This window comes from Mastigoproctus giganteus, chromosome 1 (genome assembly GCF_048544385.1).
Source record: "Mastigoproctus giganteus isolate SK-2022 chromosome 1, ASM4854438v1, whole genome shotgun sequence".
Lineage (NCBI taxonomy): Eukaryota > Metazoa > Arthropoda > Arachnida > Uropygi > Thelyphonidae > Mastigoproctus > Mastigoproctus giganteus.
Window position 1 is genome coordinate 255,210,128 of NC_143575.1, and position 27,771 is coordinate 255,237,898.

General features: G+C 36.7%; 1 protein-coding gene across 2 annotated transcripts in view; it reads left to right on the forward strand.

Annotated features, from left to right (window-relative positions):
• Positions 1-27,771, forward strand: part of LOC150091797 (uncharacterized) — a 115,921-nt gene that overhangs the window by 82,204 nt on the left and 5,946 nt on the right. The window contains exons 5-6 of one of the 2 annotated variants that reach the window (XM_090376985.1): positions 11,685-11,738; positions 20,267-20,998. In XM_090376985.1, the coding sequence (XP_090233111.1) occupies positions 11,685-11,738; positions 20,267-20,998 (786 nt within the window). The remainder of the gene's footprint in view (positions 1-11,684; positions 11,739-20,266; positions 20,999-27,771) is intronic. The other variant, XM_090376988.1, reaches the window with a different exon arrangement.

Below are 27,771 nucleotides of genomic sequence, written 5' to 3' on the forward strand. Positions count from 1 at the left end.
CTATCCCAGATGCAGGAACAATATTCCATGGTTGGGTGGATTTGAGATTTGTACAGGGTAAGTATCTGTTTAGAAGAGAAATAATAAAAAAGTGAAAGAGAAATTCCAGATTTTATCATTAGTAGTGACAAATTATGCAAGAAAGCAAGCTTATACAGCACAGCAAAAAAAAAAAAAAATCCTATTTCACCTATCCAATTCCTCCAATAATTTGTCTAGTTCCTTCCTTGAATTTATTTAAGCTATCAAATTTCACAATAACAACAGGTTGAATTTTATTCCAGCAATCAACCACCTAAAGGAAAACTTCCATACATCTATTCTGCACCCATCCTTCCTCAGTTTGAATTTGTGCCCTTTCGTGTATGTGTATTCTGAGCAAGAGGAAGAATCCTATTAGAATTGAGTTTGCTCAATCCATTCAAAACCTTAAACACATCACCTCAAAAGGGCCTAATCTCCAGATGCTGCAATTTGCAGAACTGAAACCTTTCTTGGTAAAAGCACCCCATTGTTCCACTCACCAATCCCATTGCTCTTCTCTGTACTTGCTGGCAGTGCTACATCCTTCTTAAAATTAGGCCTCCAGAAATATATGCAGTTCCCAAGATGTGGCCTACCATTGCCTTATACAATGGAATAATCCCTTCCTTATCCCTGCTAGCAAAATTCCTGTATATCATTGACAAAACCCAATGAGCTGTCCTGGCAGCCTGTCTGCATTGTTCAAAGAACTTCATATCTGACTGCACATTTTTCTGCAGGTCTTTCATTTTCCACTACTTGTGTGTGTGCCACGTAAATGATACATTACTTTAGGCATTTCTTTATCTCTCTTTCTCTCTAGGCACTTCATTGGCATTTGTCAGCCCATCTGCCTAACTTTTCTAGATCCTGTTGCAGTAGCATACCATCATTTCTGCCATTAGCCACCCTCCCAATCTTTGTATCATCTGCAAACTTTAACATTAAGCCTGATATGCCTTCATCAATATCATTGATAAAATAGAAAAGAATAATGGGCCCAACACTGATCCCTGAAAGACTCCACTAATAGCATTAGTCCACAAACAGCAATGTCCATTGATAACTACTCCCTGTCTTCTCCCACTCAACCATCCCTTTATCCACAACAGCAACTTGCCCTTAATGCTACACTGCTCCAATTTTTACAGCAGTCTTTTTTTTTATGTTCAATAGTATCAAATCTTCCTTAAAATCCAAGTATAGTAAGTCCTCAACATACATTCCAGGACTTCTTACATAAGTAGAGTTTTACTTAACTCGGAATGGCTAATAAAATATTGCTTCTATATCCCTGATGTGCCAAAAACCACATAATATCCTCAGAAGAATGAAGAAAAATAGTTATATATTTTTCAATTAATTAGTTATATATTTTTAGTTGGTTCAATTAAAAACTTTATCTGGGGACAGCAGTGAAGTAGCTGGATTGGCACATAAGAAAAGAAAACATAAAACAAAGAAAAAATGCATGCTGTTGTGCTGTGCTTGCTAACAGGAGAGACTGCCTCTACAGGGATGGGATACACTTAAATAGAAAGGGTGCAAGAATATTTGCTGATGCTATTGAGGCAGTGTTAGATGCAGGCAGAGCAAGTTGCTGGGAACTTCAAGAGCTGCTGTGAGTCATCGTGGAAAAAGTAAATACATGGGCTGTGTTAGGGTAACTAAGAGTAAGAACAATTGCATGTACACTAATGCCAGAAGTATAGTAGATAAAATTGATGAATTTGAAGTGCTGATCAAGACAACAAAGGCAGATATTGTTGGGATATTAGGGACATCGTGTCACACAGATGTAAGCAGTGCAGAAATGGAATTTGGGGAGTACAATGTGTACAGAAAGGACAGACAGGATAGGAAGGGAGGAGGGGTTATGCTGTTAGTTAAGAAACACATAAAATCTAAGGAAGTGCATCCAGTTGATGCAATGTTGAGTCTGTTTGGTGTGACATAAACACTGGGTAAGGGAAAATGAGAGTAGGAATATGTTATAGGCCTAATGACTGATGAGTACAATGAACAGTTGTGCAGAGAAATAGAATGGGCCAGTAAATCAGAATGTCTTGTGATGGGGGATTTTAACTTTCCAGACATTGACTGGAACTTGTGGGTTGTCACTCGCGCGTTAGCAAGATTGTGGATTTATTGGATGACTGTTTTCTATAGCAACATGTTTGAAAGGCAACCAGAGGGAGTAATGACCTTAATCTGATTAGCAGCAGATTAAGAGTATTACTCATTTTTCATGCATTAAGAATTTGCAGATAAAGGAACCACTAGGTGACAGTGATCACAATGTACTGATATGGGATTTACTTTAGGATGTAACTACCATCAAGGGTAAAGGGAAGGGTTTTTTTGTTTTCGTAAAGGTGACTACAGTGGTCTCAGACAGTTTTTAAATTCTATACAGTGGAATCAACTGATGATGGTACCAAGGGTGAATTCTAAATGGGAAACCTTTGGGGAATTAAGCTACTACGCTTTTCATGCCAACTAAGATATACTGTTCAAGGTTCAGGCCTAAATGGATGTCGGGTGAATTAACAAGGCTCGTGGCAGAGAAGAAAAATGCATGGGATGCATATAAATTATCAGGCGACACAGAAGCCTGTGGCAGATATAAGCTAGTCACAAAGGAGTTTAGGCAGGCAAAGGCAGATTACGAAAAATCTTTGGCAAAGGGCGCAAAGAGTTCTTTACTTATGTAAACTCTAGAAGGAAGGGGATGAATCAGATTGGTCCACTTAACATAGATAGTGTGAATATTGATGATCCTGCTCGATTAGCTGATAAACTGAATGAGTATTTTGCATCGTCATTCACACATGAGGAGTTATTCAATGAGGGAAGTGCCAGAGGTTTATCAAACTCTAACAGAGAGCTAAGTGATTTTGTAATAACTGAGAGCAAAGTGGAGGAGAAATTATTGAAGTTAACCATAAAAAAAGACACCTGGAGCAGATGGAATCTATCCAGTTATAATGAACAAGGCAGCAGTGGAAGTAAGCAAACCCTTAACCATAATTATGAGAGCATCCTTAGAGTCAGAGAGAAGTGCAAATGTATCCTCAATCCACAAAGTGGGTTCAAAGGGTGACACAAATAATTATAGACTGGTTAGTTTAACTTCTGTTCCGGGGAAAATAATGGAGTCACCTGGTTAAAGAGGTGATACAGGATCACCTAGACAAGACAGTAGTAATAGCTCAGACACAGCATGGGTTTATTAAGGGGAAGCGTTGTCTGACCAATTTGATTGGATACTACAATATGGTCACAAAGGAACTGGATGCAAAAAATAATTTTGATATCATATACTTGGATTTCGGGAAAGCTTTTGATACTGTTGCCCATGGAAGACTGCTGTACAAATTGGAGCGGTATGGCATTAAGGCAAGTTACTGCAATGGATAAAGGGATGGTTGAGTGAGAGATGGCAGAGAATGGATACTACTCTATGGACTAATGTTATTAGCGGAATTCCCAAGGGTTCATTGCTGGGCCCATTGTTGTTTTGTGTATTTATCAATGATATCGATGAAAGTATATTAGGCTTAATGTCCAAGTTTGCAGAGTTACAAAGGTTGGCAGGGTTGTTAATGACAGTATGCTACTGCAACAGGATCTAGAAAAGTTAGGCAGATGGGCTGAGAAGTGGCAACTGAAGTTTAACATTGAAAAATGCAAAGTAGTCCATATGGGTAGCAGTAACCCAAGAGAAATGTACCAACTGTGTGGTACTACACTCAGGAAAGTGTAGAATGAAAAAGGCCTGGGGGTAATTGTGCTGTTAGATATGAAGTTCTCTGAGCAGTGCAGACGGACTGCCAGAGCAGGTCATGGAGTTTTGTGAATGATATATAGGAATTTTGCTAGCAGAGAAAAGGAGGTGATTATCCCCTTGTATAAGGCAATGTTCAGGCACACCTTGAGTACTATGTACAGGTCTGGAGGCCTCATTTTTGGAAGGATGTAGTTGCTAGGATGAGTACAGAGAAGGGCAACAAGATTAGTGAGAGGATCAAAGGGTTGTGCTTACGAAGAAAGGCTTAATTTCTGCAAGTTGTGCGGCATCTGGAGACCAGGTACCTGCAATGTGATCTGATCGAGATGTATAAGGCCTTGAATGGTTTGAGCAGGCTCAATGCCGACAGGATACTTCCACTTGCTCAGATTAAGAACCTGAGGGGGTATAGATTCAAATTGAGGAAAGACAGTTGTATAATAAATGTGTTCAATGATATCGATGAAAGTATGTATATCTGGCTTAATGTCCAAGTTTGCAGTTGTTAGAAAAGTTGGCAGGTTGTTAATGACAGTATGCTACTGCAACAGGATCTAGAAAAGTTAGGCAGATTAGCTGAGAAGTTTAGTCTTTAGCCAGCGGGTAGTTGTGGGTGGAACAGACTTCCATCTGTTGTTGTGAAAGTTCATAGCTTAAATAAATTTAAGACTGAACTAGACAAACATTTGGAGTGACTGTATGGGAGAAATGGGAAGTGATTTTTTTTTTCTTGGCTGATGCTGTATAAGCTTGCTTTCTTGCATCATATGCCTCAACTAATGCTAAAAAAACTGATATGTATATTGTAGCCTTGGTTATTATAGTCTTTGTCCTTTATTATTGTGTTCACTGTTGACACTGACAAATCGAAATTCTGCACGATATTTGTTAATGTTTGACCATTTTCATACATCCTTTTTATTTTAAATTTCTCTTCCAAATCGATCGCTTTCCTTTTCTTGGTAGATTTACTAGTACCACTCTCACTTATTATCTTAGTCGGCACCATAATAATGGTCAAAATGAAATTTTCTGTAAAGAACTTAGGTGTTAAGGCAGAAACACTATCACCTCACGCAAGCTCACATTTTACTAAAGCACGTTTCTAGAGGTCACTGCCATAAAACAAAAACATTGCAGTTTTCTGTTTATTGAGCTTTTCTGTTAGTGCAATCTATTATAAACAGGTAGTAAACTCTAGATAATACTGATAGCTGGATTTCTGTGGGTTTTTATGTTATTATGGTGAAATTTGCATCCCCTTCACTAAAATCTTCAGTCATAAAAACATAAATAAATTTTCAAAATCTTCTCTTCATTCCTATTCTTTAAGCTCGTTACTCCATATCTCACTTGTGCAATATATATGCATGCTGTGTTCGTCATTATTGATTGCTTTCCCCGCCTACTGTTTTAAATTTTACAATCCTGAAAAAAAAAAAAAAAAAAAAAAATTTGAGTGAAAAAAAATTTACATAAGTTCAAAGTTATGTAAGTCAGGGACTTACTGTATATGATATCAAAATTATTTGTTACCTCTGGTTCCTTTGTGACCCCCATTGTATTATCCAATCAAATTGGTCAGACAAGATTTCCCTTAACAAACCCATGCTGTGTCTTAACTATTACTGCAGTCTTGTCTAGATGATCCTGCATTACCATTAGTACTGGCATATAATGCAAGAATGCAGTCTTATACTGCATCAGCAAAAAAAAAAAAAAACTTCCCATTTCACCTATCCATTTGCTCTAAAAGTTTGTCCAGTTGTTCCTTGAATCTATTTAAGCTGTCAACCTCCATAACAACAGATGGAAGTTTGTTCTGCCACTCGCTGGCTAAAGGCAAATTTCTGCACATCTGTTCTGCAACTGTCTTTCATCAATTTAAATTTGTTCCCTGAAGTGCATAATCTGAGCAAAACGAAGAATTCCGTCATCATTGAGCTTGCCCAAACTATTTAAAGCATTATACACCTCGATCACATCACCTTGCAGGCACCTAGTCTGCAGACACTTCAATTTGCAGACCTTAAGCTTTTCTTGGTAAGAGCACCCCTTTGTTTCCCTCACCAATCTCATTGCCCTTCTCTGTACTTGTTCCTTACTAAAATGAGGCCTCCAGACCTGCATATAATACTCAAGGTGTGGCCTAACCATTGCTTGTGGGGTGCTGTCAATGATACACAGGAACTTTTGTTCCTAAGTATCACTACAGAGCTGAAAACTTCATATCTGATTGCACAATTACCCACAGGTTTTTTCCATTCTCCATTAGCCTGAGTGTAGTACTGCACAGTTGGTATGTTACTCTGGGGTTACTGTTGCCCATATGCAGTACTTTGCATTTTTCAATATTAAACTACAGTTGCCACCTCTCAGCCCATCTGCCCAACTTTTCTAGATCCTGTTACAGCAGCAGCAGCATACTATCATTACTGTAATTAACAGCTCTCCCAACCTTTGTATCACCTTCAAATTTGGTCATTAATTCTGATATACCTTTATCAACAACAACAACAATGGGCCCAACACTGAACCTTGGGGGACTCCACTAATAGCATTAGTCAACGAAGAGCAGTGTCCACTGATTACCAATTTCTGTCTTCTCCCACTGAACCATAGCAGCAACTTGCCCTTAATTCCATAGTACTCCAAATTGTACAGCAGTCCTTTATGTGTATATATTAAAATTATTTTTTGCATCCAGTTCCTTTATGACCACATCATAGTTTCCAGTCAGATTGGTCAGGCAAGACTTTCCCTTAAAAAACCCATGCTGTTTCTGAAATATTACTGCAGTCATGTCTAGATGATCCTGCAATGCTTCTTTAACCAGTGACTCCATTATCAATTATCTTTAACCAGTGACTCCATTATTTTCCCCTAAACAGAAGTTAATGTAACATGTCTGTAATTACTCGTGGCACCCTTTGATTTCCCCTTTCTGAATTGGGGATACTTTGCACATCTCCAGTTCATGGGGACCTCCCCTGAATCCAAGGGTGCTCTCATAATTATGGCTAAAGATTTGCTTACTTCCTTTGTGCTGTCTCTATTAATACAACTGGATAGTTATATAAATTTAAGTTATTTAATATAAGTTATATAAATATGTTTAACTTCAACAATTTCTCCTCTACTTTCCTCTCAGTTATTACAAAATCATTTAGCTTCCTGTTAGAGTTGGATAAACTTCTGGCATCCACCTTCCTACAGAATTCCTCGTGTGTGAATGTAGGTGCAAAATATTCATTCAGTTTGTCAGCTATCTAAGCAGGATCATCAACAGTTGAATCATCAATATCAAGTGGATCAGTTTGATTCATTCCCTTATTTCTGATCTTTACATAAGTAAAGAAGTCTGTGCTGTTTTTTGTTGCATCCTTTGCCAAAGATTTCTTGTAATTTACCTTTACTTGCCTAACCTCCTTTGTGACTTGATTACAGACTTTAATATTTGTGATATGCTTATGCAAAGAGAGAGGAGAAGTCAGGTTAATCCCTAATAGGGATATGTGGGCTCGTCTAGAAATCTGAGTGCCATTGAAGTCAAGCATAAGAGCAGCAGACTCCTTTCTGCAAGATACAGGACAGGAATGAGCTTTTGGAGGATTGAAATTAACTAAGTTATTATTATTATTATTATTATTATTATTAGCCATATGGTACAAGGAAGCCTGAGGCTTATGCTGCACCAGCCAAAAAAAAAAAAAAAAAAAAAATTCCCAAGTTACCCCCCCCCCCTGTGTGTGTGTGTGAGAGAGAGAGAGAGAGAGAGAGAGAGAGAGAGAGAAAAGTAGAAAGGCATCACCAAGAAAGAGAAGAATGATGATATCCAGCTCAGGCCCCTGGGTTTGCCAAGCCCATACTCATCAGATGTGAGCCCCCGGGGTTAATCTTTGGCCCCATTAGAGCAAAGGAATTAGTGATGGATATTTGAGAAATTGAAACTGCTTGTACAGATTTCTCAAACTGGAAGGTGGAATGCAATGTACTATTTCCAGCAAAACTACAGATGGGATTTTCTCACACTGGAAGAAGGTCATTAATATACAAGAGGAAAAGAGTGGGAGAGAGAAGTGAACATTGGTTAACACCAACATTAGTGGAGAAGTTAGGAGGTAGACTGGCATCTACCATCACCCACAGCGAGTGGTCAGAGAAAGAGAAAGAGAGAGAGAGAGAGAGAGAGAGAGAGAGAGAGAGAGAGAGAGATCGAGAGAGAGATCTGGATATGCAATTGCAAAAAACAGTCAGCATTCCATAAGATGGAAGCCCTTAGAAGACCTTTATACCAACACAATCAAAAGCCTTAGAAATGCCAAGAGTAACTATTTAAGTTTCACCAGACTTTTCCATTGAATTTGTAGATGGTTACACCAATGGATTGATAATGTTAGTGGTTAATGGATTTCTCCATTACTTTAGAAAGAGTAGACGTAAGTGCAATAGGATGATAATTGAATGAGAAGGATTTGTCACTATTTTTTATGAACTTACCAAATATGAAAAATTTCCAAGCAGAAGGAAAAACATCAGTAGATTAAGAGAGTGTAAAAAGGTGAAGCAGAGTAGTAGTAAGAGAGAGCTTTCTTGGCATCAAGATTGTTCAAAATTCTTCCAACATTCTTTTCATTAAAGGCTGCAGGAGGCATTGAACGGAGTGTAATGGGAATGGTAGGAGGTAGTTTACCAAGATCATCAATACAGGAGTTAGAATAAAGGTAGGATGCTAGTCAGCTTTATTTTTAGCTTGGCAGGTAGTAGAACCATCAGGTTTTAACAGAGATGGAAGTATAGATGGGGCAAAAGTTGCAGCCAGTAGCTCTGGCAAGAGACCAGAAGCTCGACCACCATTTGGACAAGAAGCAAGTTTTGTACTCTTAGGCTGTTCAAAATCTATCAATGGATGTGCTACAGAGAAAAGATACTTTCACTATGGATAATGTGAAAAAAAGTTTATTACTGCACACAGTGCTTTGCATTTCAGTTACATTAATTTTTTTTCCCTTCTTAAATTAATTGATTTTTTTTGTTTTTAATTCGTTCCAAGTCCTTGGAAGTTGAAAATTTCGCTATATTACTAAGCTATTTATCTCTCTAAAAGGTCATATTTATAATGGAAATTGCACTACCCTTTTATTGTTATCATATGTTCCCGTTATAAGAATCAATTTTGAATGCCTTTGTGATATTTTTCTAAAGCACGTTTCTGGAGGTCACGACCGTAAAACAACAAACAATTTACACTTTCCAGTTTATTGGGCTTTTATGTTAGTGCATCTAATTATAAACGGGTAGTAAACTCGATCTTATTGCATTTGCGATAATACCGATAACTGAAATTGTGTGAGTTTTTACGCTATTATGGTGAAATTGTGTTCCCCTTCACTGAAATCTTCAATCATATAAAAACAATTTTCAGAATCTTCTCTTCATTCCTAGTTATGTATTACAATAATGATGGGAAAGCGACCAACTAAAAGTGCAAGTGTTGGTAGTGTCAGGAAACGAAACAAAATTCATTTAGAAATGAGGATGAAAATGATTAAAAAGTACAAAGCAGGACAAAGTTTGTCATCCATTGCAAGGGAATTGGGTCTCACTGCTTCAACAGTGAATACTATTTTAAAGGACAGTGCACGTGTAAAAGAACATATCAACATACTTAAGATCAACAGTGATCACAAAACAGCGTTCAGGTGCTATATCGAAGATGGAACAGCTGTTAATAATATGGATGGAAAATCAGATTCAGAAGTGAGTGCCCCTGAGTCTAATGACCATTCAAGCAAAAGCAACAAGTATTTATAAAGATATTAAGAATAAGTACGTCGGACCCCATGTCAAGTTCGTGGCAAGCAATGGGTGGTTTAATAGGTTCAAGCATTGTGCTGGTTTCCACAATGTTAAAGTATGTGGTGAAGTCGCCAGTGCCGATTCTGCAGCTGCAGAGAAATTTTGTGATGTGTTGGAAAAAATCATTGATGAAGGCAGCTATTCAACACAGCAAATTTTTAATGTTGATGTGAATGTTCTGTATTGGAAAGAAATGTCGGATTGAACATACATTGCCAAAGAGGAAAATACAATGCCAGGTTTCAAGACATCAGAAGATAGGGCCACACTCTTGCTTGGTGCTAATGCAGCAGGAGATTACAGATTAAAACCACTGCTTGTGTACCATTCTGGAAATCCTCATGCATTTAAGGGCATCAGTAAAGCCACCCGTGCATTTCCGATCGAACAAGAGAGCATGCATCTCTCTTTGAGGATTGGTTTAAATGCTGCTTCATTCCCGAGGTTGAAAAATATTGTAAAGACAACGACATTCTGTTCAAGATTTTTCTTCTATTAGATAGTGCTCCTGGACATCCTACACATCTAGATTAATTCAATTTGAACGCAAGAGGGCGCCTCCATAGCCAGATGGGCAGGAGCAGCAGTGCGTAGCACACGCTTCTTGATTAGACCGGGGTTCGAGCCCATGATCACCAAATACGGAGGATGCGAAAAGGCCAGGGAATGACCACCGCATATTCCCAGAGCAATATGGCCTTAGTTGCTAATGCTCCTAAAAACCAAATAACAACAACGAACGCGAGAGTCATATTTCTACCGCCAAACACGGCTTCACTCATCCAACCTATGGATCAGGGTATTATTTCAAATTTAAAAGTATACTATTTATGCAGATCATTTTCTCGGGTATTGTCTGCAGTCGTCTGTCTGACTGTCTAATAAAGTTTCAAGACTTTAGGACCTCCACATATTTTTACTTAATGGCATTGTCTGCAGTAGACACAGAAAAATTTTACATTAAGAGACTTTTGGAAATCTTACAATATTTACCACGGCATCTTAAACATTAATAAGGCCTGAGCGGAAATTAATAAAAGTTGTTTAAATGGCACAAGGAAGAAACTATGCCCACGGCACATAAAAGGCTTCGAAGGATTTGAAAAAAGCGAATCATATGAAGAGGTTACAGATAAGATTGTAAAAGTTGCAGAGCTACTTCAGTTGGAGGTTGATGCCAAAGATGTGAAGTTAATAGAGGAAGAAGAGAAGGAATTATCTAACAAAACTTATTGACTTGCAGGCAGCGATAGTGAAAGAAAAAAATGCTGACAAAGCTCAAAATGAACCAAACGAGGAGCCAAGACACTTCATCAACAGAGAGATGGCAATGGAATTTCGTGAAATTGCATCGGTAATGGCGAGGTTTGAAAAGATGGACCCTGACAGCAAACGATTCTTAAAAGTTAACAGAGGGGTGAATGATATGCTTGCTTGCTACAAAGAAATCTACAATGAAAAGAAAAAAGCACCGTCCAATCATCAATTAATGTTCTTTCGTAAGGTTGAGTGGCCGACCCCTTCTAAATCTCCGCAGCGGCGTACTTATCAGCTGAAGACGTTGATACTGTCAACGATGCTCGAGAGGTAAAACTTACTGACGTTATGCCTATCTCCTCTCTTTTTTTTGTAATTTTATAATTTTGAAATTTTTTTAAATTGCCCACTTTTGTAATTTTTCCTGCGCACGAGAGAAAAAAATTGAATAAATACAATAAATAATTCTATTTACATGTTCGTCGAACATTTCTTTTTTGATTCAAACAATTCAGAGAGCATAGTTGCGAGTGCTGCACAAGCATGGGGAAAAATCCGACTTACACAGCGTTCCGTGGAACGCAACCCTTGCATAAGTCGAGGAATTCCTGTATATGGCGTGATAACACTTTAACTAAATTGTGTGATGATTTTTAGATTTTTAAGATTTAGAAATCTCATAATATATGAGAATATATTTTCTAATATATTTATAATTTCTTATTTTTAATTATTTAAATATACTTTTTAATAGGTTCAACATCAAATGGAAACTTTGCTAATTTTGAAAATGCCTTCAGTGCAGGAGGTAAGGTATATTATTTTTGAAAAAAAAAAGTATGCAGTATTTGCAGTATTTATTATTTATATAGCAAGAACCTTGATTAGATGCCATATCAGTTATTTGTCATTGCATGCTATTGCCATCTGATCCTTTCACAGTTGGCTGTAGATAAAATTATAAAAAAAAATTAAAAATATAAAAGAATGAAGGTGATATTGACAGTCAAGAAATGATTCATTCAACCACTTAAAGTGAGGCATCAACAATCCCAAAAGAAGATGGCTGCAATATTGATGGTCCTGGCATCAGTTAGGTTGGACATATATGAGCTTTTGAATGCCTTGGTTTTGATGGTAGAGCTGCAGCTCAGAAACCCTACAAATGCTTCAAATGCCAAACTGCACTTGTTTTATCTTGGATTCAAAATGAATAACATCCTGTAGTGACAAGTAATGCTACATACTTTTCAGACCAGACACTTGAATATGGATTTGAAAGATGCTATTTACTGCAGTACTTATTTTAACAAAAGTTTTGAAGTATTATTATGTGAGCACTGCTCATTGTGGTTTGGACCAGAAGCTGTTGTCCATAGTGCTTTGAATCCCAATGCTTATATTCTACATCAAAAGTTTGGACACCTTTGTACTATGAACATTGCAGAAATGGTTCTGTATATACCTCTATGATAACATTGAAAGAAATAAATCAGTTTTGAAAGCATTTAGTTTGAGGAAAATAATGTTGCATAATTGTGCATGACTAGAACAAAGTCCTGATTTGAATTCTGAGGAACATTTTGGGATGAATTGGAATGTCAGATTGTGATGTGGCCAGCACATTCTTCAGCTTTTGACAAATGTTTTGAAACAGTATAACAAAATATTGGCTGCCTACTGCTGTAAGTTAGTCAGTAGTCTTCCCATAAGGTGTTCAGCTGTTGCTAAGGTTAAAGTTTGGGTCCACATTCCTAATTTCCTGAATAAAGATCTATTTTCTTGAAATATTTTGGTCTAGATGCTTTTCTAAATATAGAATATTATAAAAATATAAACTGCTATTTCCTATTGGTTATATCAGGTATTTTTGTTCTTTTGTTTGGAGGTTTTGGCAATGAGAAACATTGTTCATCTTTACACTTCCAAATCTTCTTATGAATATGAGCTAAAAAACTAGTTAAATTTGTATATCTTCATTTCCAGAGCATAATTTTTTCCAGAATTTGTGATTTCTTCAGTACTGTATTCTCCAGCCTATGGAGAATTTAAAATACACATGCAACTTTTGATTATAGATGTGACATGTCTTGTTCACAGAGTACCTCCAACAAATAAAATATTTAATTGATAAAAAACATTGCTGTATTTTACCACAAACAAGCATGCAAATAATTTTTCTGATAATTTCTGAAGGTACCCTCATTATACATTGTTACCAAAAGTATTGAAAACAGTAATGAATGAGCACATATTGTAGGGGTAATTGTCTGGCAGCATATATATATACAAATGAGGCTGTAGGTGGTAATAGTGTCATTTGTAATTGATCTGCAATGTGGAAACAAAAGGTGGTTATACTATATGGCTAAACTAACAATTTTTTAGAGCTTTTCAGCAGTTCAAAAATCCTCCCCCCCATCTACACAAGTGGAAGGTAGTTGGCAATGCCAAAAGTTGCATAGTGACCAGGATATGTCTCAATAATTAGCCATGTTGTTCAGAAAAGCTGCACCTAAATTTACCAAAAATTCACCTAAGAGATCCAGAAATGTACAAGAACAGTTCTAAAGCACATACTGCTTAGAGCTTTGCAAGGATTACATGGATAAGATGTTGCCCAAAAACCTTTTGCAAACAGCAGTGTGCAGTGGTGTTCTTGAAGGTACTGCCTTTTGTATTTTTGTACTCTGTACTGCCAAAATGTAACCAAAAAGTAACCACCTGAATGTTTTAAAGAATATTGTGATTTTAAATGTTTCTCACCAACCACGTATTAAAATAAGACACGGAAACTGGAATTTTAAAAACTATGTGTTTACTACTAGATATATTTACAATTAAAATAACTTTACAACTAAAAAAGATAAAATATATATATATATACATCGAATAAAATACATTAAAATACCGGGTTAAGAGCGATAAAACCGACCGTAGCTTTCGAAGACCTTCTTCTTCAGCGGTAGCTTCCTTGTACTGCGCTGCTCTTAAGTACCAGCAGGTTCACAGTCTAAATCACGTGTTTCATCGCCACGTGTTCTATTCTCCTGTGTACTGGGACTGGAAGCGGCTCAGGAGCGCATCATATGAAATCGTTCATCCCTTCTGAGGATCGTAGCCTCAAAGAGGGGATGAATCCGCAAACCTTTGTCTCTATTGATGTTCTCTGTCAAACTAATCCGCAAACTCTTGAGCCACTTGCGGTCCCAGAACCTATGTGCCCGATCAGTGATGATAGCTTCATCCGGGGAGATCTGGTGTTGCTTCTCCCAAAAATGCTCGGCCACAGCGGACTTACCATAATCTGCATTCCTTATTGCCTTAGTGTGCTCCCCCAGCCATTCTTGGAGACAGCGCTTTGTTTCCCCTACATAACATTCCCCACAATCCGGGCATTTAATACTATAAACGACCCCACTAGCATTCTCTTTTTGAATGGAGTCTTTTACTTGTGACACGATTGTGTGCAGCTTCTGGCCTGGAATCTGCACACGTGTCCGATAATTTCTTAATACCCTAGTTATATGCTCAGTTAAGCCTGGATAGTAGGGAATGTATGCAGTGGCTATTGGAGTGAAGGGTTCACCTCTCCTCTGATTTTCTCCAATATACTTTTGTATAATCCTCTGGGGGTAGCCACACTTTGTAAGATCCGCCATGACACATTCATATTCTTCTTTCCTATTCTCGGAGGTACTACAGGGCGATTTTGCCCTGTCTATTAACGCTCTGACCACACTGTTCCTATGATGATTGGTCTGACCAGAATTATAGTGTGAGTACTGGCCTTTGCACATCTGTTTCCTATAGACTTTAGTTTTTAGTTGTTGGCCTTCTCTACAGACCAATACATCTAGGAACGGCAAAATTCCTTCTTCCTCTACCTCCGAGGTAAATTGTATGAATGGGGAGAAGCCATTTAAAAAATTCACCACTTCATTTTCACTCCCCTTTTGAATAATTGAGAATGTATCATCCATGGGGAGAAGCCATTTAAAAAAATTCAACATGAAGTGGTGAATTTTTTAAATGGCTTCTCCCCGTGGATGATAAAAAAATAAAAAATTCACCACTTCATAGTGAATTTTTTAAATGGCTTCTCCCCACGGATGATACCATTCTCAATTATTCAAAAGGGGAGTGAAAATGAAGTGGTAAATTTTTTAAATGGCTTCTCCCCATTCATACAATTTACCTTGGAGGTAGAGGAAGAAGGAATTTTGCCGTTCCTAGATGTATTGGTCTATAGAGAAGGCCAACAACTAAAAACTAAAGTCTATAGGAAACAGATGTGTAAAGGCCAGTACTCGCACAATAATTCTGGTCAGACCAATCATCATAGGAACAGTGTGGTCAGAGCGTTAATAGACAGGGCAAAATCGCACTGTAGTACCTCTGAGGATAGGAAAGAAGAATATGAACGTGTCACGGCGGATCTTACAAAGTGTGGCTACCCCCAGAGGATTATACAAAAGTATATTGGAGAAAATCAGAAGAGATGCAAACCCTTACTCCAATAGCCACTGCATACATTCCCTACTATCCGGGCTTAACTGAGCCTATAACTAGGGTACTAAGAAATTATCGGACGCGTTGTGTGCAGATTCCAGGCCGGAAGCTGCACACAATCGTGTCACAAGTAAAAGACCCCATTCAAAAAGAGAATGCTAGTGGGGTCGTTTATAGTATTAAATGCCCAGATTGTGGGGAATGTTATGTAGGGGAAACAAAGCGCTGTCTCAAAGAATGGCTGGGGGAGCACACTAAGGCAATAAGGAATGCAGATTATGGTAAGTCTGCCGTGGCCGAGCATTTTTGGGAGAAGCAACACCAGATCTCCCCGGATGAAGCTATCATCACTGATCAGGTGCATAGGTTCTGGGACCACAAGTGGCTCAAGAGTTTGTGGATTAGTTCGACAGAGAACATCAATAGAGACAAAGGCTTGTGGATTCATCCCCTCTTTGAGGCTACGATCCTCAGAAGGGATGAACGATTTCATATGAAGCGCTCCCAAGCCGCTTCCGGTCCCAGTACACAGGAGAATAGAACACGTGGCGATGAAACACATGATTTAGACTGTGAACCTGCTGGTACTTAAGATGCACCACAGTACAAGGAAGCTACCGCTGAAGAAGAAGGCAGGAGCCTTCGAAAGCTATGGTCAGTTTTATCGCTCTTAACCCGGTATTTTAATGTATTTTATTCAATGTATATATATATTTTTTTTATCTTTTTTAGTTGTAAAGTTATTTTAATTGTAAATATATAGTAGTAAACACAGTTTTTAAAATTCTAGTTTCCGTGTCTTATTTTAATACGTGATTGGTGAGAAACATTTAAAATCACAATATGAATTTACCCAACCCCGGAGGCCTGTTTGAAGAACTGTTTTAAAGAATGATTTATTTATACAGGTGACCCCCGCTTAACGCTGATCATTCGTTCCGGAAAAACAGAGCGCTAAGTGAATCCGCGCTAAGCGAGCGCCGCTTTCCCATAAGGTAACATATGTATTTGTGAGCTGCGGTCGGTGCCATAGGATATTTCCTAATCAATAATAAACGGTAATGAAAGGATGCACAAATGTCGGTCAAAATATTTAATATTCAAATATTTGCACATATAAAATATTCTGCATTACATACGTATAATTATGTGGTAACTACTTGCGTCTCAAAAGTAAACAAAATTCCAATTAAAATAATGAATTTAATTGATTTAATTTAATGGATGAATTTAATCATGAAAAATGTGTGGATTTTGAGTTGAACTTTGGCCCTCTTCCAAATAAACTAAAAGGGGTATTAATTTTAAATGGCCCGCAGCGTTACCACCCAACAATAAAGTCAACCGATCCTTCGCCGCTTTGAAACTTGGCATGTTTTTTGTTCTTTCAATATGAAACTTCTTTTAGGCATTCGTTTCCACAAAAGTCCTGCTTCATCTATGTTAAAAACTTGTTGAGAAGTATAACACATAATACCCCTCTTCAATAATTTTAACAAGTTCTTTTTTGAAAGTTTCGGCTCCTTAATCTGCACTAGCGGCTTCTCCCGGGATTTTAAATCTATTCTACCAGTTTTAAATGGTTCCACATTTTTTTTTTTAGGCGAGTTTTCTTCAGATCATCGTATTGGCTAATCTCTTTCTCTCTCTCTCTCTCTTTAATATTTAACTTAACTGAATTCTGCATTGGAATATTATCTTCAAAAAAATTAGTCTTTCCATTTCAATCCTAATAGCCGGTCTAGTCCTAGTTGCTTGCAGTGGAACAGCTATCTTTCCCGCTGCTAAAATTAATTCTTTATTTTTTCATAATTGTTCTTACAGTTAAATTTGCGAGTCCTAAATTATGGCACACATCCGCTTGTCGTTGACCGGAATCGATTCGCTTCAAAACGTCTAATTTAATTTTCAAATTCAGTCTTTTTCTTACATTTATAGTCTTTGTACTGCGCCCAGACGTTGTTGCATTTTCATTCCTGTCGGTCATTATTAGCTCTTCGAAAATATAACTGCGTTGGTTGAATTAATTATGATACAATGTTCAAGTAAACTGTTCGTTACGCACGATGTCTAATACTGTACTGAGTGATGACTAGACTTCGGATAAATGCATATAACGCAAATATTACAAGCAATATATTTGATCATTTTTTAAAATGTTGATCTCGGAACTACGTAACAAGTGACTGTACTTAAATTAGCATGAGAGAAAATTTCACCGAGCGTGGGAAAATTGCTGAAGTCGGCGTGGGAAACGTTTTAATGCTGTTTTGCTATTCATTTTCAAGTTATCGACTCCATCAAATGAAACGATTTCATTAAATATGTCAAAAATGTAATCTGTAAAAGAGCGTTATAGTGATCTGTGACAGCGTTATAGTCAGATACGGGTTATAATATAAGAACAGCGTTATAGCGAATCAGCGTAAAGCGAACTGCGTTATAACGGGGGCCTGCTGTACAGTTATTTAATAATATATCAGCCCATTTTGGCCTTAATTACATTACACATTTTATCCTTGTTAGTAGACTGAACTAATTTTTAATAACAGGAAAGCAGTAAGTTTTCTCCAGCTCCTTCAGTGCAGCTGTCAATTCAGTTATCGCTTTTGATTATGTTGGCCTGTCTTGAAGCCAACATTTCATTTCCATCCCAAAAGTGTTCAGTGCAGTTAAAATTGGAGCTCTAGGCAGGCCATTGAAGCTTTTGCACACCCACCAAGTTATCACAGGCAGTAGAGTACGATATGGTGCAAAATCATGCTGAAATAGACAAGGACTCTCTCTATCGTTGCAATAATGTAGGGAAGAGCAGAATTTTCCAAAATGTGAATGTAGTGCATAGCATTCATTCCCCCCCCCCTCAGAATCTGTGGTTAGTGGTCCAAGTAAACCAAAAAAAAACAACCTCAGACAGTGGCAGCAGTTCTGACGAACTTCACAATTGGGATGACACACTCTGGTAAATAATGATCCAGCTATGTATGGCATAAAATTGAATGCCATTGAGCTCCTTACATATCTTCCTAATATCAATTTCTGTGTCCTCCCTGAACTCCTGGTTGATAGTATTTAATTATGACTGGCAAGATCTACATATCACTTTTCTGAGCTTCCTCCAGTATATTTCTGTTAATTTCTGATGTCTCTTAAAACATTTTCCGGCTGTAGTGGCACTGTGACATTCCCATTTGGTGATTACATCAGCCACCATTGATCTAGGTTATTGAAGTTTTGCTGCACTGGCATGAATAGCTTGATTGTTAATATTGCAGCCTATGATGGCTCCCTGTTGGAAATCGTTAAGCTCAACACCGTGACCTGGCTACTGTATTTTTTTTAACTGCTTGTTTCTAGAATGAACACAACTTCTTTTATACCTATTCCTGACATGTAGTTGGCAAGTATGGTTCAATTTTTCCCAAATCTCAGATGTGTACAGATACTTTTGGCAATATAGTTTGTATACTTTTTTATCAGTTGTAAGAACTTTAGTATGGCACCAACCCAAAAAGCACTTTTGAAAAGCATTGCTCCATCCCAACTGTAATTCTTGGTGATAGTGACAGTCTGATAGTTTGGGCATGCTTTTTTGTGGTAGGGTATTGGATAAACAGTTTTGTGGATTGCAAGAGGAGTGATATTTACTCATCTGCAAGGATGAGGTGTTATATCCTCAGTAATGCTATTCTTCCAACCCTGGTGTAGTATTTTAGCAGTGGAACTTGTTTCTCAAAAGGATAGTGCCTCCAATCACATTATTCTCCTCCTAATTGTGAGGTGGGTAATGTAACACTGATGAACTGGCCTGCACTGAGTTCTAATCTGAGTCTAATAGAACTGATATGTGACAAATTGGAAAGATGTGAGGGCTCATTTCATGGAGGATAGTGATCAATTATAAGCTGTTCTAATGGAATAAATGAGATGTATTTCCATTGATGTGTCATAAATTAGTGGAAAGTGTTCCACATTACAGAAAAAAGAATTTCCTACACTCTGTTAAAACCAATCTGTAAATTATTTCTCTTGGTATAGAGGAATGTTTGGTAATATAGTTGATATTATGGAAATTATATTAGTATAGACAAATTGATTGACCTGTGGAGTAGATATCACCTATTTCATATCAGTTATTATTTAAAAATTTATGCAATGCAGAAATTTTTGTGGGATATCTTTTATATGTAATGTTAAAGTTGATATAGAAATCATGCATATTTATTCTTTATTTTAAATAATTTTTAAAGTTTTATCAAATCCAAGATAATTTTTTTTAAAATGCTTGAAATCTTAAATTTGTAATAATTTTTAATGTGTGCATTTTTATTTTTAAAATTTTATTTTGCATAGTGCTAGCATAGCCATAAGTTTTTAGTCTAACTTGCTATTTTAGCTGCCTGCTGCTGCAATGAATTCTACTCCTTTTATTTTTCATTTCCTTTTATTTTATGCTTGATAAAACTGCTGATTTTCAAATTTCTCATAAGTGTATCATCTAGCATTAGATACTTCACTATCATATTCTGCAGAAATGCATGCATTTAGAGTCATTAGAAGATTTTTTTGTTTTTATTTATTTATTTTTTTTTTTTTGTTTTTGTTTTTTGAAGTGGAAAAATTGGCTGCTTTTGCTGAATGCTATTAGATCTCCTCTTAAGTGAATTTTATTATTTTATTAATCACATGATCTAGTACTTCAATGCTTATTGTAAATGTAACACAATAATTAATTTAAATAGTATAAATTTTGTGCCAGAGATGGAGCTTTCTTTTTCTTTTTTTATCTTTTGCATCTTCCTTTTTTTTTGCACTTCGTGCTAGCATTATCACCACAGTCATCACAGTCCCACCACCAGAGGAAAGCCTATACACCTCCGGCTGGCTGGACATCATTTGATGATGAACTTGATCCTCTCTTCTCTACTGCTCCCCCTCCCCCTCCTTCCCAAACATATTCCTCACACAAGCTCCCTCCCAGACTGGACTCTCATGGCCAGTTGCAGTCAAGCAGCAGCAGCACAGCTATGCCCCGTCCTCTCAGTCTTCCCACGTTTACCCCTACCAATCCCTTTACTTCTCCTCTTCTCAACCCACCAGAAACATCAACACCATCCCAGTGGCCATCTTTTCCAGTTGCAACTAGTACTGCAGTATCTAATTCCATAGTTTCATCTGGTCAGTGTGGAATGTTCACTACTGTTTCAACCCAAGCCTACAGTGCATCTTCTGTGACATCAACAAATGCATTATTTAGCCAAGCCTTCAGTACAGCAAGTGTAACATCGGTAAGTCAGTCCAGCAGTGCACCAACTCTGACAATAAACGCAGCATTCAGTCCGCCAGCTGTCAAGCAGCAAGGTGTCCCTCCTCCAGCTGAACGGTATGCTGCACTAGCTGATTTGGACACTCTTTTCCATTACCATGATGAAGCTTCAGAAACAACAGCACATAACTGGTTTCCAGTTACTACCACTACAGCAACAATTAGTGCTTCAACAATAGCAGCCCCTCCTGTTTTTGGAAGTTCTGTTCCTGCTGTATCTAGTACATCAGGTAACTGATTTTTTTTTTTTTTTTTTTTGTATATTCTGGATACAAAATATTTCTTACTATATGAACATTGAAAGGCATGGTTTTAGTAACATAGGATTATAGAATGATGAAAGAGAACATTCCACTGCATTGCTGAAGATAACCAGTTTGAAAAATCCATTAAATAGATCAGCAAAGAGGAGTCAGAATGCGTGATTTTCCCATATCAGTTATAATTTGTATATTTAAAATTTTGGAATGTTCTCTTCCATCAAAATAATTTAACTAACGTATAAAAACTAAGTATAAATTAAATTTTATATATGTGAGTTATTAGCCATACGATATCATGAGCCATTATTTTGACTTAAGAAATTAATAGAGAGAATTGTTGCATATGAGTCCTTTTAAAAATTTTCTCTGGTAATTGTTTAGTGTCTCCAGTTTGAAGATCATACATTTGATGACATTATAAGTTCTAGTATTATGTGGGTTTAGTTTATTTTTCTCTCTTATAGGAAATAGTCGATCTTCAAATCACAACTTGCCAACACATAAGGATAATTACTTGTCAGGGTATTGTTCTCCCTGTTTTCACTGAAATGCACAGAGTAACTGCCAAGCCACTTGTAATTTAGACTACTGAATTTCTTTGAAAACGTTTTCAGATTTTATGGACTCACCAAAGGCATTCAGAAATGTTTGGCTTGACAATACCCTTTCTGCCATCTTGTTCATAGAGTGATAGTTTGTATCTTATACTATATTTTTACAGTGGCATTCCTTATTCATTAATTGTTACAAACAGGGCTCAACATACATGATTGCCATGGTCATCATGCCAACTGAGGAATCCAGCTTGGTGATTAGTATTTCACCAAGTCATTCTAGTGGCTGTGAAGTTGAACTGTCACTTCTTTGTTTTAGGATTGCTGTGGTCTGCATCTTGCAAGGATTAGCATGATTTTCAACAATGATACAATATATTGGACTCTAGTACAGATGCCAAACTATTAACAGCATTATTCTATAGAACAAATCTTATTTGTTGAAGGAATGTGACAAAGAATAATAGTCCAAGCCAGTCATAGCTGGTTTTTACTAGCTGTTGAGGCGCCTCCGTAGCCAGGTGGGCAAGAGCAGCAGTGCATAGCACACGCTTCTTGATCAGACCGGGGTTCGAGCCCATGACCACCAAATACGGAGGATGCGGAAAGGTTAGGAAATGACCACCACATATCCCCAGAGCAATATGGCCTTAGTTGTTAATGCTCCTAAAAACCAAATAACAACAAAAACTAGCTGTTGAGAAAATTAGTTACCTGGAGAGCATTTTGTAATCAATTTCCTATTCAACATCATAACAGCAAGCTTTATCATTTTTCACTTGCTTGGAGAAAGGAAAAAAAAAAAAAAACTTAAATTGTTCATTTGAAAACATGAAAATTTATTTTGTGGGGCTTTGTTCATATTCATGATAGTTAGTCAAGAGCTTGTTCATAACTCGGGGATTAAACCTGTAATTTATTGTCTGTTCTGCTTTTTTGATTTGTTTTGCTTTTGTGTATTGGGAATAGCTAATATAAAGTTAATATATCATTAATTTAAAATATAGATAAAAGTTAATCACATTTCAGAAATTTAAAAGCTTTTAATTTTTACAGAGTTTAATTATCAGTTGACTGTCCAATATCACAGCATGAAATTGATATTGGCTGCTTTGAGAAGTTCACATTATGTGAATTTAATGCTAACAAGTGAGGCAGACACCAGTATTTTCATTCATCACATGACTAGAGTTTATTACATGTCTGTTCCAGATTTTTTTTATGCTGCTCTCTTCCCCCTCCTTCCTTTAACTGACTAACTTTTGGCAGCAGCACCTAGATCTTAGTCAACTTTTGTTGAGGCCTAGTTTTCAACAACTAGCCATTGATTAAATATTATATATCAAGAAGTATAGATTAGTTTAATGATGGCAGAGGCATGTGCAAAGCTTATGCTTGATGTAATTTTAAAACTACAGTCCAGTAAATGTGAATTGGGTGGAGGGGGAAGGCGAGAATAACACTACTTTTCCATTGGACAAGTAAACTCTCGTGAAGGGAGTGCAACAAAAAAAAAATTGCTCAGCATATCAGGGTTAAATTTAAGATTGTTGCACCAATACACTAAATTTAAAAGTACGTGCTCTTACCTACTAACAACAATTGTTGTCGTCATCAATCAAATATGTATACCCAGTGTATTACTTATTACCTAATGTCCAGTCATTATATGTATACATATAATGACTGGACATTATGTAATAAGTTAATATGCATAATCTCAGGATTAAAAATTATGACAAGGACATTCCATTCCCAACATGGGTTGCATGGCTTGTGGAAAGTGGAACTTAGTTTGATGCTGTAGACTTATTTCTCGTATATAAACCCAATCTTATGCTTATAGCATCAGTAACCTACCCTTTTTTTAATTAAAATTTAGTTGTCAGGTTATTTATAACTGAATAAAAAACTATTGTAACTGATATGGGGAAAAAATAAAAAGTAGAATAACAATAGATCTAATGTATCTTCATAATGACATTACTTAGGAATTAGGAAATAACAGTAATTCTCTAATATCTGAAAGACAAAAATTTAAAGGAAAGGAAAGAAAATGACTAGAATAAAAATACTAAAATTTGTGAAACCATGACAGAACAGAAGTTGCCATTTAATGAACAGAGGCTGTGCCTTCCCCTCAGAGAACACTAAATAGTGCCAAATTTTGTATCCATTAAGCTATGTTTACATGGTCTTTTTTTTTTTTATGCAACAACACGTTTAGGGTTGCATGCCTCCTGCTGTTCACACAAGGCATGCTACCCTTCTGCTTTAGTCTAGAAAATGATCACTTTTTCATCTTATTTTTAACTGTTTTTAATAAATCACAAGCTTCTTCAATATTTTCCATTTTGGCCAAATCTGTTGTACAACATCTCAACCCCAAAATGAGAGGTATTTTCAACAACCAGTTGTTTCTTGGCATCACTTGTGACAGTCATATCTTCAGTTATCATCTTCGGTTGTCTAAAAAATGTCAAATGATAACTAATATTATAAGAGTTCCTGATGGACATTTTATACATAATAAACAGTAATTTTTTTTTTTTTTTTTTTTCTTTTTTTCCAGCTCTCGGCATGTGAGGAAACGTGGCTACAAATTGCCTAAGATTTCAGTGACTAATAGAATTTCCCTCATTGTCTGAAGTCCATGCATGATAGGAAATATATCATACTAGAGTGCCTGGAAGTTATAAAAGCCCCTTTTATAACTTTAAGGGGACATTTAGTATTATTTTTCTGGCTGTTGTAATGCAAATTACTTATTCCAATTGACTTAGCACATTTTGGCCTAAGCCAGTGGCATACAAACTTATTTCATTCGCAACCCCCTTTATTAAATAAAAAATTGACATGACCCCCCCTCAATGTAAAACCCGAGGTAGGATGACCAGATTTTAGCAAGGAAAAATAGCATTTTATAAATTACATAGTAGAAAATTTTATTTGACTACTGAGAAAGGAATAAAATAATTGTTTCCATTGTGATTTACACATTAAAATAATTGTTTAATATTTTAATTGAATACACCAAAAACAACAAATCAAATTCTTATTCTTCAAAACAAACAATTGATGAGAAGGATGAGCTTGGATAACCAATAATATTTGATCCATATTTGAAATTGCTAATCTCGTGTCATCTTCTGGATGAAGTCTGGAACACTGTTTTGTTTTTATAGATGTTAATTTTGAGAAGCCAACCTAATAAATATGTAGACTCGAAAGGTAGCAGTGTTTGTATTGCCAATTTGGATATTTTCCGATACTCGTCTTGAAGAGAAAGCCAAAATTTTTCACAAGTTGTAGTCTTGAAACAAGCACATAAATGCTTCATCGGCAACAGTCGATGAGGTCTTCCTTTTGCTAAATGGTAATTTTTTTGGCATGAAGAAATTTCAAAAGCAAAGGGATCACAAATCCAATACAACTTTTTTTTTTCTGGAGAAACATTAAATCGTTTAGAAAAATTATTAATTAGCATTGTCAGGTGGGTGGCAATGATATCATTAAATTGTAAAATGTCAATATTATTAACAAAATCAGAAAAACATGGGAACATATCAGTATTATTACGCTCAAATTCAGTTTTTCAAAGATTAAGCTTCTTTTTGAAAGCTTGTATTTTATCACTGAATATTAATTTATTTGTTTCCTGGCCTTGAAGATTTCAATTTAAATGAATAAGTTTTTCAAATATATGAACAGGGTAACTAAGTTTTCCAAGCCATTTTCAATTTATAAACAATTGAGCAAGATACTGATTTTCATCCGATAAAAACAATAAAACTTCATGTTTGAGATCAAAAAGATGTCACAACACTTTACCACTGGACAACCCCCTCTCGTGTATAAAAGAAGCATTTTATAAGCAGATCCCATTTCGTTGCAAAGTATAGTGAAAAGTCTGCTATTTAAGCTTCTACTTTTAATAAAGCTGATCATACTTACTGCATCTTTAAAAACTTTGCAGGGAGAACAAGAGATTCGGCAATAATGTGATTACAAATTTTTTCCTATTAAATATGAAACTTCCAACAATGCTCTTAAAGCTTTGCAAGGAACTGCTATATGTTTCTTTATGAAAGATTTCAGACCTTGTGTGGCGTCGGTGCATCTTTTGAAAAAGGATTCAGTTTTTTCCATTAGCTCTGGATGTTTCGTATGCAAGTGTCTTTTTTAATTTAATAGGTTTCGTGCTTTCGTTAGCTAGTTTTTCGTAACATATTACGCATTCAGGTTATTGTTATTTTTGGTTTTTAGGAGCATTAGCAACTAAGGCCATATTGCTCCGGGGATATGCGGTGGTCATTCCCTGACCTTTCCGCATCCTCCATATTTGGTGGTCACGGGCTCGAACCCCGGTCTAATCAAGAAGCTTGTGCTATGCACTACTGCTCCTGCCCAAAATTGGCACACAGTTTGAGAATCGAAACAAGGTTTTTCAGTATGGTTGACACATTACTGGCAGGGACATCAAATTTTAAAGCGATTTCTTTTTTTTTTTTAATGCCTTGATCTACACTATTTAGCACTTCCACTTTTTCACACTACCCTCAAGGATTTCCTCTTAGACACTGTAAGGTTATTTGCACAGCAGTATAAACACAACTGAAAATAGGGACCACTTGTAGTTACCATGTAAACAGAGACAGGTGAAGGTGTGAATGACTCATTTCTTCGAAACAACAGATGAATTTCTGAGATAAAGGAAAATCACTCTCCCCTAATTCTCTATTAGGATGCTTACAGTAGAAAATAGGTTGACCAGAGCCAATGCCTGCATTGGGAATATGCCTTAATCTTTGTTAATGGCTGTGGATAGCTGACGAACAGGACTTCTCGGCATAGTAATATATAAGTTGTATAGGTTTAACTTCTTTTTAGCCATTACTGACCCACTGCTGGGCAAAGGTCTCTCCCAAACTTTTCCATTTTTTTTCTTTTCTGCACTGTGGTTGCCCAGTTTCCTCCTGCAGGGTTTTACAGGCACCATTAAATTGTAAAATGTTTTAGCTCTTAATTTGTGCTTTCTATAGCATCAGCGTTATTGCCTAAAGGCCAGAGGTGCAAACAATGCCTACCCAGGTCTCTCGAAATCAGTTTGTTATATGGAAACTATTTTCAATATAATGACCAAGGGGAAATCAAAAAAGGTTCACTACATAGAAAATTTTGCTATATGGAAGTTCGTTAAAGAGAGGTCCAACTGTATTTACTGCCACCGCATATTCACACCTCTAGCCTTTAGGCAATTTGAGAATTTGTGCTGTAGGAAACACGAATTAAGAGCAAAGGGATTATCATTCAGCAAGTGTACTGAGAAGCATTAATACATACTGAGAAGTCGCACTAGTCAGCTGCTTTATGTTTGTGTGTCCATGGCCAGAGAGCAAATTAAGGAGTATTCACGATGCAGACAATAATGAAGAACGTCACCCTAACAAAATAAAGAGTGGCAGTAGGGTTCATTCGTATCTCAGACTTCGAGTAGTAAGATCTCTACATCTACATTATTGAAAAAAGTAATTTTAACAACAGGTTTTTTAGCTTTTATGTACACAAAAATAATTTTATTTAAAAATTGCCATGACCCCTTTAATTTATCCTGCAATCCCTCTGGGGTTGTGCCCCACAGTTTGCGCACCGCTGGCCTAAGCTGCTAATGCGGCATAAAAAATTAAACCAACCAACCAACTAACATTCCAATATATTTCGTTTTTGAATGTACTTAACAATTAGGAATTGCATTTGCCATAGCTGTTTGAGCTTCCAGGGACTGATTTGTTAACTCCATATGTGCTAGTGGCTGATGATGCATTTCTGCTTACAACTCACATCACGAAACCATTTTCTTCAGATTTGCTGAAATAATTTCAAAGGAGAGCATATAATTATTGGTTGCCAAGAGCACACCGTATTATGAAAATGCATTTAGTTTTGTTGGCATTAGTGGTCAGAATATTTCGTAAGCCATTAGCAGTTAAAACTTCTACAGCTGAAAATATTATGCTTACTTGCATATACCTAAACAACTTTTTTATGGTGAAACTCAGCTTCAAGATAACTACAGCCAACCAGGAACATTTGACCAGAATAACACAGATGAGGGCTCGTTGATAGAAGGTGCATGGAGGAAGGTTGAGAATGACACTGGGATGAAAAATCTACAGAGAACACTGA